Raw genomic sequence first — 13,062 nt, forward strand, 5'->3', positions numbered from 1 at the left:
GAGAACATTGGATATCTGGAGGTAATCTTTAGACGCTCGAATGATAAAAGAAGTTCAGTAAAAGTAACTCCCGATAGCCTAAAAAAGTCGAGTCTGTGTCTCCCATACGTGTTGTTGATTTGATGAGCTGATAGTTAAACAAATCTCTAACGAGGCCATTGTATAACGCCACTGAAGTATCTTACCCCTCGGGGTAGGGATCCCCAGTGGCGATTGTGCCGAGTATAGATGTAGATTTTCCTAATTCTAGTGACCCTGCCTATACCCTCTCCTTCTGTTTTAGCACTTTGAATTCTGGGACTTGTAGTTTCACGTATCCCAGTATTACACATCGGCCTCGTCTGTTTGTATTTATTTTAAAAAACAAGCATTGGCATAGCCAATAGTTCTCGCATTTGGGACCTTATAAGTATTTAGTTATGCAGCAGAATATCCTTGGTGAAACCAACACCAACCGTTGCATGGCTAAACACTTATAATGTCCAAAAAGCGAGACCATTTGGCTATGCCAATGCGTGTTATTTATGTTTTAAAAACCAAAACATAAATAAAAGGCATTGTCCTTTACAATCCCAATAGCTCAGACTTGCGTAAACGTGAGACCTATTGCAAATGGTAGGCATCACAGCCAATGTGTGGGAGGGTAATGACAATGACACAAGCCGATGGAAATTATGGGCATAGAGTGGGTGGGGCTTTTATCCCCATCTCCTCTACAGCAGATCGCCAGAGCGGCGCATGCGCGCTGGCTCAGGCTCGACCTAATGAATGTGTCCTTGTGTAACGTAACTGGTGCTCATGTAAAGGCTTCAATACCTTCGGGTCGAGTTCGCACTATATAAATCTGCACACACAAAACAGTTAACTATAAAGCTGAACATCAGCAACTGTACTATATGCCCTCTGTCGTAAGAGCTCAGGCTAAGCGCCAGCGGCATTTATGGAGGGACTCGGGCGGGAATCGCTAAAGGTTCGAAAACCCTATTAGAAACAGTACCCCAGAAAGTATCGTAGAAGACATCTGGATTATAGTGGGAGTCAGCCATATTGGAAGAGGAGTGCTTTGGCGGCGGTGAAGTGAGTTTTAAGAAATTGATTGTAGATCACATGTGTGGATCCTATTTCTAGTATCTTTACCCATAATGTGGTGAAGAAATTAAGATTGTCCGTGTTGGGACCGTAGCAGCACACCAACGTAACCGATGTGGGGCCCAGTATACCCCACATTATACTATATATGCCTAGTTGATCTTGTATGGATCCTATTGGGACATATGGGGCTTGTTTTTTGATCAGTATTGCCATTCTTTTAGAGCATGTGGAATATGAAGAGAAGTTTTGATGTTCCGCCCATCGGGCTGCAAAGGCCCCGGGGGCTGAGGTGTAGTAACGCCCCGGGGGCTGAGGTGCATCTCCTGTAGTAACGCAATTTGGATATGGTGATAGTCTAGATACACCAATATTTGTCTACATTTGCGCTGGTCTCCTAATCCCCGAACGTTCCAGATTAACAGCTGTAATTTTTGTAGGCGGTATAGATTGTGTCATGGCGTTGTATGGGGAGATCTTGAAGCTAAGGGGTCAGGATAGGATGATAATGCATTTGTAGATCTATATAGCGCAAACTTGACCCGAAGGTATCAGAGTGCTTTACATGAGCACCAGTTACGTTACACAAGGACACATTCATTTTTGTTAGGCACAGGGAGATTAAGTGATTTGCCCAGAATCACAGGATGTTGAGCAATCTTGCCGAGACTCCAACCCGGTTTACCAGATTTGAGACCACCGCCCTAGCCAGTTAGGCCATATCCTCTCCTTCATGCCTGTGGTAAGTTTTATGAGCCGGGGTGTGAACAGCGGGCTGGTCTGAGGACAGGAAACCTACCTCTATCAATGCACTTGGTATTTACCCCTCCGATGTTTGCTGGATTGTCTTGTGGCTTGGTACTGTAAACTCTCAACAGGGCCATTAAGGGTTGCTCGGAGCGACTTTAAGAGACATAGGGGTTTGAGTTGTCTTCTGAGACAAATGAAGGGTGTTTCCAAGTGTCTGCGCAACTGAGGTCCTAAGAGCAGGGAACTGGATGCTTATCTAAACAAGTCAAAGATGGAAAACAATGGTCAGAAACACACAGACCTCCGTAAAAATAAAAATATTTATTCATGGCACATGCATAAATGTTGCATTTCGAAATAGTTATCTAGTAATCTTTTGAAATGGGGGTGATTGTTTCACCCCAGTAGCCCAGCCCCACCAGGCAGGCTCATCTGCGCAGCGCTTGGCCACAAGCCAGACTGTAATTTTGGCCCCCAAGAATAAGTTTGTGAATACCCATGACCTAGTGTATTGATTGTATTGAAATATTTGTTTCCACCAGACTTCAGAATTGCCCCAAAAAATGTGCTTCATATGTGCTTTCTTAATTCTGATATACCTGCACAGTTCATTTACATTTCAGTGTGCAGTAGAAAAAAAATACCATTGTGCAGCCTTCTTCCGACCAGCAGCAGCATGATTGTCACATAAATTCTCTCACTTTGTAGTCAGAGAAAGAAAAGTAAACACAAACCTCCTTCGGAAGACAGAACCTGACATTTGACCTCTTGTCTTTGAATGCACAGTAAACATCACAAGATAAGAACAAAATTTAACCCCTTAAGTGCTGCTGACGGCCAATGGTCGTCAGCAGCGCTACCTCCCCAGTGCTGCGCACGACCATTGAACGTCCATTCAGCACTAGTTCTAATGGACAGCGCAGCACTGGGGAGGAATGTGTAATAGCAGCTATGAGGTTAAAGGCCTGTTTACAAAAAGCGAGTACTGGTGGAAGAATACAGAAAATAGAATATAAGCCAGGAAGGGACAAACTCAATCTGGATTTTCTATAACCAATAAAGACTGCAAATAGAAAGCAAGCAAATGTGAGCTACAACCCATAAAGGCAATTGTTAGCGTGCATTCCCATGTAAGTTTTCTGAATGTCCCCAAGATATTGTTAGAACACCAGACAGTTAGTCTTCGACCTAAAAAGGGACTATTTATGGCTCCATCCTTCTTCGGGAGTGCCACCAGAATGTGTATCTCTTTACCTCTGAGCTTACACAACACTACCTCACTGGCAATCTTTACATTCGAAATGAAAGCCTTCTTTGGTGTCTATCTATAAACCAAATATAGCGACGCTTAGACACTTCACCCTGCCTTTAGTGTGGGCTGAGACTCCCAAGTATGTACCACAATTATCAGTGATACCCTTAGCCATTTTACCCTCTCTGCCATCTCCCTCTAGAAACCTTCCCTCTTTACCCCAGGACGTACCAGGGATACAATGTGAACTGCAATAAGGCCCGATGCCCCGTAATGGCAACAGTTGCCAAGAACACTCCCTGACCCCAGTGTTTTAGGCAGATTAGTGGGTTCCCAATACCTTCAAATATCCACCATTGCTCGCAGTACACACTCCTACCAATAGTTCCCCTTCATCTACTCTCCAAAATACCTTTAGTGGATCTTGTAGAAGCCGGTGCAGTCCTGGGATTTGCTTACTCAGGGCAGCTCTCAGCAACAGGTTGTGCTCCAGCGGCGGCCAGTCTCTGGGAAATTGGTGCAGACAAATGGGTCTAGGTCATCGAGGTACTGAAGCCGGCAGGCGGCTGTCATGGCAGATGGGTGCTGCCGGGGTTGGGACTCAGGAGTGTGGCACGCGGAGGGCTAACTACAGTATTTTAGTTACTACTACTACTGCGGTGTGCAGCTCTATAAGGGATTACATTTACTGTCCCTGGGTGTACAAAGGAAAAGGAATCTGCCACCCTTATTAACTTGGGCATCGGACAAGCGCGTGTCGCTGCCAAACTCTGGAGATTCAACTAGAGTTGTAGTCTGAACATGGAGATCTTTGTATTGTCGTCAGCATCTGTTGCCATAACCGGATGGCTCTCCCGGAAGTAATGAGAGTGGAGGGGTTCTGAAGAGAAGGGAAAGCCCAACTGTAGAAGGGGAGAGTGTTGGAGATGGGGCGCATATTTTTGAGGAGAACGTGCAGTTAGCAACTGGGTAAACTAAAGGGGAAGGTAGTATTGCTGTGTAGCCATATTGGGATTATTGTCACCTATTTGTGCGAGAGAGAGGGCCGTGTCCTGTGCCTGCTATTTTGAACATGGCAATAGCCTCTCCACGCCCCTCTTACTGAGTTGAAGTCGGTGTTCACACCTTTCTGCTGGGACTTAAATCGCGCGTGGCGCAAAAGAAGTACAAATGACGATCCTGTTTGTACTTCTCGACCCACTCCCGGGGCACGACGACCTCTGGTCTACAAAAGTACGAAGACGTTGGCATTGCTTCTCCCCCGGACTTATCTCAAGTATTTCCTGTGCCCCAGTTGCCCACGCCAGTTCTCCTTGCAAGGGACAGATCAGAATGGATGAAATGCAAATACAAAGCTGTGGATGGCTGTCCTGCACATTCTAACCCCAACAAAAGCCAAACAGTCAATCTCTCATCAGAGTGTAATAAGAAGAGCAAGACAGTGGTAGGATAGAAACAGAGATCAGCTTTGGCATTCAAAGTAAAACAAGCATTTGCAATGCAATAGGACTCACATTTACGGGAGACCTTTTGCATTGCATCATGGACAACAGGAGGGGGAGGAGGGAGACACGGACAACTGGAGTGCGGGCGGGGGGCCGGGGGAGAAGGCACCCCCGCCCGCACTCCAGAGAAGCTTGGAGTGCAGGCTAAAAGGCACGCACAACTGGAGTGGGGGAGAGGGTGAGAAGGTGCAGAAAAATAGTGCTCACAGTCTAAAAACACGTACCGTACCTTGTAACACTCGAAGTAAAGGGGCAGATAGCAATGGGAGGGTACAAATGACTACATGGCCATAATAAGGAGTACCCAACAAGCCTCCTAATCAATAAGAAGACTGCATTTACGAAGGACAAAGACACAAGCCAATATAAAAAATGGGCAGGGCAGTGCCTCCCTCACGTAGTGAACTACAGCAGATGTTCACCAGAGCAGCGCTTGCACGCTGACTCTAGGCTCGATCTAAAACGGCAACATCAAAATATGCTGACCCTTGGTAAACCCAATAATGAACATTTTAAAATAGGCTTCAAAGAAACAGGGAGACCTGGCACACTTCAGCATCACCTGTTGACCTAATTCCCCTCAGTACTGCATGCACTGTAAACTTGAATGTTAAACTAATTCTGCACATAATTCTAAAACAATTAAGAACTATAGTGATGCACTTTTCAAAGCTTCAAACAATGCATTCACTCACTCCCCCATGAGTCCTTGCTCAGTCGAGAACGACAAACATAAGCAAATCCTTCACTGCTACAATCAAACCATATAAAAAACTGATCTTTCCAATACACTGGATAGCCAGTTCCTCCTACCAATGGACGTTTCCGGAGCACCATCCAGTTCTTAACCACCAGTGACATTATTAAAATTCTCCAAAGATTAGAATAAACTCCCCTCATCAATGTTTAAGTACCCTTTCAATTTACCATTGCTTGAATATATATTCTGATTAGAGAAGTGGGTAACCAAATATACCCTTGTGGGCTTGGGCAAACAATATATGGTTAAGGAAAAGTACCAGCAGGGGATTTATTTAAAAATCAAAGTTTTACAGTGTGATAGGGTCTGTCTTATTCAGACTTATCAACTGAAACAATCAGTCACCGTTATAATTATTTATATTTGTTTGAGACCTCATGAGAGCTACCACACTAGCCCTGAGGAAATAGAACAATGTTAAAAATAGCAATTCTGTTCAACAAATGAAAATCAAATGATAATAAAGAGCAACACAAAAAAATGTTTTTCAAAGAAACGTATTATTTGTATCTTCAAATCAAATTCAAATTTTGCAAGGGTTCATAATCAAAGTAATTGACAAAAAAAATCTTAGGTACAAGGAAGCGACAATCAATCCATCAATACATAAGAAAATCAATCCAGTCTGTAAATAAATAAAGAATTTACTCCTTTTCAGAATAAACAGTCAGATGCAGGGTGTAGACATGGACTGGTGTGTCGACGTTTCGGTCTTAAAAGTTTTATCCAAAGACCATCATCAGGACGAGGAATTTTAATGCAGTATGGATGACCCTTATAATAAAACACAGAAAGCACTATGAGTGTTCAGAAGTGCAGTTCAACGTATGAATTCATACCCTCAGGGATTTAACAGCTTATCCCTTAGTTTGCGTTCCACGTGGTAATCCAGATACCAGAATGTATTCTTTATTTCAAAGTCCAGATACGTTCTTGATCTGAAGAAAACGGACGCACAGTCTCGATGCTGACGAGTCTGTGCGTCCGTTTTCTTCAGATCAAGAACTTTGAGAAACATTTTTTTGTGTTGCTCTTTATTATTTCCTTAACCTGAATATATATTCAGCATCTTTCTTTGCAGAGCTAAATTTCCCTCAAGATTCAAACTTCGCCAACTTCTTTCCTAAGTTGTTCCTCTTCAACAGAATCCCAATGTAGAAAACAATAACCTTGCAAGTTGCCGTCATATCACTTGCCTCTCCTTCCTTGGCAAGATCAATTTGGGAAGGGGGGGGGGGGTAACTGCAGAACTACAAGTACACAAAATGACTGTCACAATCTTCTCACACTTTTGAACTTCTCTGCATTCTTTTGTCACTCGTTAACCACAGAGACCTGCTTAACGCTGCATCTTCATAAATGGCCTTCTCTGACACTGCCCTTAATTGGTTTTCTTCATTCCTTTCACTCAAATGATCAACATACATTCTAATCTTTATTCTCAACTCCTTTGATCATGAATCTTTGCCTGGAGCCATCGTTCACTAGTTTGTGGGTGATATAAACCTTACATCAACTCTGTCCCATACACCTATTTCCAATGCCTAAAAAAACACTTTCAAATCATTCCGTTCTGTGTGACCCAATAAATTAATCCATATTCATCAATGCATTGTGCAACAATAAAGTGAGTATTTGCTAACTTCAGTTCTTCTTAATGGATTTGCCTTCTCCTTCCACCCTCTTACACTCAAAGCTTGTGATACTGAAGAAACAAAACCTTGCAACTCCCTAAATAAAAACAGAAAAACAACAAAGCTTCTCACTCTGGAACATCTTTTCCCATTGCCTACCGTAGAGTACCTTATCAAAAGATTCAGATCTGATCTTGAATACCCTGCACCTCTCATCCCCCTCACCTTCCCTAGTCTTGCTGAGTTGATCTGCAAAACCCTACTAATTACAATTTAATTACATGTGTATGTGTATGTATATATAATATGTAAACGTTATCAAAAATCAGCAAGCATTGATTCTTCTGTGCACAGCTGTAGCCTTTTTGTGATTGTTGTATATTTTCTGCATCAAACCTCCTTTTGCAGCCCCCTCCCACGTGCAATACACAGTCCCTTGTGCGATACCACATTAGATGGTCTTTCAGACGTTGGTTACCAGAAAGAAAGGGTAATCTTTTTTTAATAAAATGACATAGCATTTTATTCTATTTATATGTAGAATTTGTAAAATTAGCTAGGTTTAAGTTGTTTCAACTTGAGCAATTTAACCATTTACACATTTTGCTCTAGTACGGTCAGAAAAGATACTGGTTCACTTTCTTCGGTCATTGTCGTTGACGCAGAGTTTAAGCATAGGGGCTATCATGCAATACCTGGATATTGCACAATGATTCTGTTCCCTTCACCTTTGTGGATCATGGTACTCATTCAAATGGAAATGAATTAATATGTGTATAAAGGTTTCGGATGCTTCCTTTTTGTCCAAGTATTTTGATAAATGTCAGTTCTTTGGTTCATTTGTGCATGGACTTGTTGATGGAATTTGCTTTCTTTCTCAGTGGTACTTTGGATGCAGAGTGCGTCAAGACAAATTCTTTCAAATAGGTTTTCATGTTCCATAATAACTATATGTAATTCACAGGTGATCTCTAATTTGACAAAAGCCATTGAAAAGCAGAAAGAGAGGCTGTCTGTAATGAAATCATTTACACAATGGAGGCTGGAGCACGCAGAAAGTCGGCAAGAGGTGGGTATGAAATTCGACCCATAAACCATATAAAAAGTTACCTCATTCTTTGTGTTCTGTTATAACGTGTTTGGTGCAATATCTAATGAACCAGCAAAAATTGCTTGTTGCACTAGAATTAACAAAATATATAATATATATATATAAATTCCTACATTTGCTCCATCGTCCTATGATTACTTACTTTGCCGATTTAACTTCGGACACCATTATTTCACCTTCAATTCCTTGGTTCACATTTGCTTCCACTGACCTTTACTTTGACAAAATTATCCACATCGAAGTAATGGTAGGTAAAGTCATTGTAGTGAAAGTGGTTGTGATGCAAATCCCAGAAATCCATAATGACTACTCGCTGGCATGTGGAGTTCAGAGCTCATACTCCTTAAAGAGAAATAAAACTCTAATTGTTGAAATAGAGCATCTTTTTTTCAACTTTTTCTTGAGCCTGATTATCTTTAGTTTCCCTATTTTGGAGTGAGTTACTCTATTGCAGATGCCCCTGCTTGAGGCATTATTGGGCGACAGAATTGGCCAATTGGCTTCTATGCGCTTCATTCTGAATTATTTTTCTTGTAATAGAGATGCATTCAGGTGCCATTGTTTCAGTGAGTCATTAGTTTCCAGAAAATAGAATAGCATTTTCCCATCTTCATCGACCGAAATTGCCAACCCCATCTATTTAACTTTTGAGATCTGGGGAAAAAAACTCCGAACGAGTTCCATTAGCAGTAGAAAAAATGAATCCCTATTGCATACTTACCATTCCCTCCAAGCATCCACAAGGCTGGTTGTGGGAGTTCAGTTGCCAAACTTCTATATTTTACTACTATTTGGTCTGTTTTTGGCCCCCATGGTGTTTTACAACGACCATGGCAGTCACAGTTCCACATCTACATCAGGAAATCCATTTATACCCTTGTCTCCTACACAGAAGCCTTGGTTTGCACGCTACTCTTAGAATATAGTGCTGAAAGGGTTGTACTTGACCTAGTTTGCGGAGCCATAGTATATCAGGCCCTGATACACCAGGAACAAATAACAACCACCACCTCATTTGGGGCCTTGTTGCCCCAGTTTGTCCAGTGGCTCCCGAAGTGGCTGATAAACCACATACTTAGTAAACTTTGCTTCATTACGTTACATGTAGGTTTTAACAATCCATGTATTGCTTTAGAAAAAAATCAAACATGCCTGCATGGAAAATACTATGGGGGAGCGTGGTTCTGCGGGGGGGAGCTATCATTATCTGGCACAAAGGTTCTTGTAGGCAAATGCAGGAATTTTGGCTTGTATAATGTGAGAAAATGAGTGACCGTTGTGTCTGGGAGGGGGGTGTAAATGAATCGGTGAGCAGCATCTATGCAGAAGTTATACATAGTAAGGGGTTATTTGTATGCAGAGTACATATTACTTGCTGCACGGAGTGCTGAGGAAACAAGCTTCAAACTAGATGTATGTGCTGATATTTAATGCCCAGAGGTGAACTGTTTGGAGTAGTGTTCCTTTTGCAGGATGGCACTTGGAAGCCCTGTCCTCTTTCAGTGCCTGTTGTTCAATGCTCACATCTTTACTTACTTTCAGTGAAATTAAAATCAAAGGTTGCAGTCAGAAGGCACACCGTTTACACAGAGGTGAGAGAAGTGCTCTCCTTCGCAGATGTAGCAAAATATAATGGATCGAGCTACTTCCTGCCAAGTGGTTCATCTATATGTCTAATTCAATACGCTGGATTGTTTGCACTGTATGACACTACTCCAAAACGATAACATTTGTTGGATGGATTAAAAGGAGAGATAGACAGAACGAATGAGGACAGAGTTAGAAGACTAAACTTGCCCCTATTGTCTTTGATGTGTTACTCCTTAACTTACAAGTATTGAAAATGTAATTGGTGGCCATTGTTGACAGGTGTGTGAACGGAAATAGTAAAGGCAAAGGAAGTAAAGGAGGAAAAAAGTAAAGACAGTTTTGTATTGTAATGTTTCATCTTTTAGTCTTACTTTATAAAATATCATTACATTCTCTTGTCTAAATTTAGTATTTCATAACCACCATTTTGGGCACAGTTGTCTTGTCAGAGGGCAGAGAGAAATTGTGCAAATGCATCCCTCTCAGAGCAGTCATTAAAATGGACTACCTGTTTCATTTCCACCCAGTGCTCAGCTGGATCACTAGTTGGAAATGATCCTGCTCGGTTGACGAGTTACTCTGGCCTCCATTCTGCACAGATATTTCCTTGAGGTCCAGCTCTAATAATGTACTTAGTCCTTCGAAACTCGCACATACACCCACAGTGGCAGATCCCAAAGAGACAATTGGGTTCCTCTCCCCAAGACTAGTTTTAATTCTCATTGAGGCTCTACCTGCCTCCTCCAGCCCCAGAGCACTAATGTGTTAATCAATGTTTGTGTTGCTAGCATTTGTCAAAGCCTTTGCATAGGCATGTACCCAATCAAATATGACACGATTTGCTGGGAAAGCTATGTGCTGCACTTCACAAAAAGCTGCAAACCACCATTGTTTCAGCACCCATCTTGGTGCCTTTAAATTCTTACAGCATAGAGCCTGTGAGCTTTTAAGATAAGTTTACCTTACCTAGAAGACTGTAGTTCAATGAAGACATTTTTCATATTGAAATTTTTAATTGCCATCTCTTGCTTAGTAGAAATAATTAGAAGGAAACTTTGTACATAAGTTATACGTTATAAATATAAAAGTAGAGGTAAGAACTCCATTATTTTCTGTGTTCAGTTTTTATTATTGTGTATTTTAGATCAATTATTGAAGCATTGCTAATAAGGAATTTTATCACATTCAAGGCTTATGCAAGGAACCTAGCGGATAAGCACTACTCCATGGCTTTAAAGAAGAAAGCATGGCGCGCCTGGCATTCTATCATTCAAGCAAATTGGAAAGACCGAGTAGAGAAAGCATGTCGAACTCGAGCTGAAGAAGTTTGTGTTCAGCTGTCTAACGATTATGAAGCTAAAATTGCACAGGTAACTCTGATTTTTTTTCTCTTTAAATGTTTTCAACCCTTGCTACTAATCCTAGATCATTTGGGCACGTCAGCTACCTATAAAATGCTTGCTATAATATTCAGGCATATTTGATATCCTCCTGGTGCTCCTAACCATTTGAATACTTGGCCTACGGGTGGATCATAAAATATATTATGAAAATAATTGTTTTCTTACTCAAGCAGACTTACTACCTCAGCGTTTAAAGCTGAAACACTCAGGTCAGAAGGGAACTTAAGTTCCTTACTTGATTAGAGCTAGTTCTTTACATAAAAATACAGTAGAGGTGTAAAGACCATGCCTTTGGAGACAAAGGCTGTTATAACACTGAAGCAAAATTCAAAGAATTGAAAATGTATAAATCTTCTTCCGGTTCTCCAGTTTTATTCTCCTGGATATCTGATATCTTGTGGTTAATGAATAAAAGTTAAATAAAATCTGTGTATTGTGGCAAAGGTCTAAGTAACACAACAAGGGAGTGAAGAGGTAATGCTCAAAACGGCAGAAGAAGTGGATACCTCCAGGTCAACACCACATATGGTGCAGTTTGAATGTGTTATGTTATTTTAACTGTTTTTATTCTTCCAGAACCCATTCAGCAATATTCCTATTGGGGTGTAGTATACTGTGCATGTTAAATTTATATGCACCACTTAGTAAGACTATATGTAAATACATAGTTGTTTTGATTTGAGTGTAGAAGGGATCTCTTCTAGGTCCTGATGAGAAGCCAGGGGAGGGCTTCGAAGCATGTCTACACAGGGGACACTGCTCATTAAAGCATAGTATCTCCATCTCATTCCCCACTTTTAACGATACCAGCTCAAAGGAACATTAACAATTATTTTTTCCACTGAGACAGATATTTTTACATTTTTTACCACTCACTTCAGACCCTTCAACTCACACTCCTGCACCACACATAGTATTGTTTTTCATAACCAGTGCTCCCACGTAGTCATAGGTCGTAGCACGCCCCGTCCCGCAGTGTGGCGGGAAAACCCCAATGATGAAGCATGCCACAAAGGGTCCTTTTGGTGGGTGAGGGATATTTAAACAAAGCTGTGTGCTTTCCACCATTGTAGGAGACACACGTAGTCTGGAAGGAACACTTCTATACTTTCCTATAAGGGAGTATCCCTTTGTTTTTTGACAATATTGTGGCAAAGGTACATCCGTTGAATTAATTGTGGGAGCAGTTGTTTAATACAATGCTCAATTAGAACCATAAGCCCTCCTGCTCATTGCTGGCAAAGGACGGAGTATTTGCAAAAACATGATTGGCAAATACATTAGAATACCATGCTAAATAAATTGGCATCTTATTTAGTATTATTGACACATTCCAGGGGAAGAAGGGATTTCCACCCACTCCCCTACTCCAGAGAACCAAATTGACAGTAAAGTCTTAACATGTCTTAAAAAAATTGGTAAAAGTTGCAGATGGGCAGCAACCCAATTGTTACTGGACTTTTGGCTTTAAACCTGACTGCAATTTGTCAGCAGGTTTTTAACAATTAAAGCAATGGTCTGGTTTCAGTCTTCCCTGAGGTTTAAAGACTTTTCCAGCAGCATGAAAAAAGTTACAGAATTTTTCCTGAAAGTTGGGACTTACAAAATTTCTGTTTCTGGAAGACCAGGACAGGACACCAAGCTTACTCCAAAAAAGATGCATCTTTACAAGCTTCATATTACTGGCTTGTCCCACTAGGAGCTTTTGACTGTGAAGTTATAGGTTGCCCCAGGACCACAAAAAAGGTATAACCAGTCTTCTGGAGCCCTGCTTGTTGTTTCCCCTTTTGACCATGACAAACTGCTAAACTTTTCACGATCTGACTATCACAGGTCCGCTGTAAAGGGTAAATTTAATTTTTTTTTAAGTAGTCTTCATTTTATACTTTATAGTTACTGTGTGCATCTTATTAATGAATATAAATTGTTAAATTGTCTTTGTCGATGATTTTTAAAAAATGTGTGTTA

General features: G+C 41.2%; 1 protein-coding gene across 2 annotated transcripts in view; it reads left to right on the forward strand.

Moving 5' to 3' along the window:
- The window catches only part of POC5 (POC5 centriolar protein), a 328,992-nt gene that overhangs the window by 97,045 nt on the left and 218,885 nt on the right, over positions 1–13,062 (forward strand). For both annotated transcript variants that reach the window (XM_086960759.1, XM_086960761.1), the window contains exons 7-8: positions 7,955–8,059; positions 10,882–11,061. In XM_086960759.1, the coding sequence (XP_086816885.1) occupies positions 7,955–8,059; positions 10,882–11,061 (285 nt within the window). The remainder of the gene's footprint in view (positions 1–7,954; positions 8,060–10,881; positions 11,062–13,062) is intronic.

This window comes from Lissotriton vulgaris, chromosome 3_1 (assembly GCF_964263255.1).
Source record: "Lissotriton vulgaris chromosome 3_1, aLisVul1.2, whole genome shotgun sequence".
Taxonomy (NCBI): Eukaryota; Metazoa; Chordata; class Amphibia; order Caudata; family Salamandridae; genus Lissotriton; species Lissotriton vulgaris.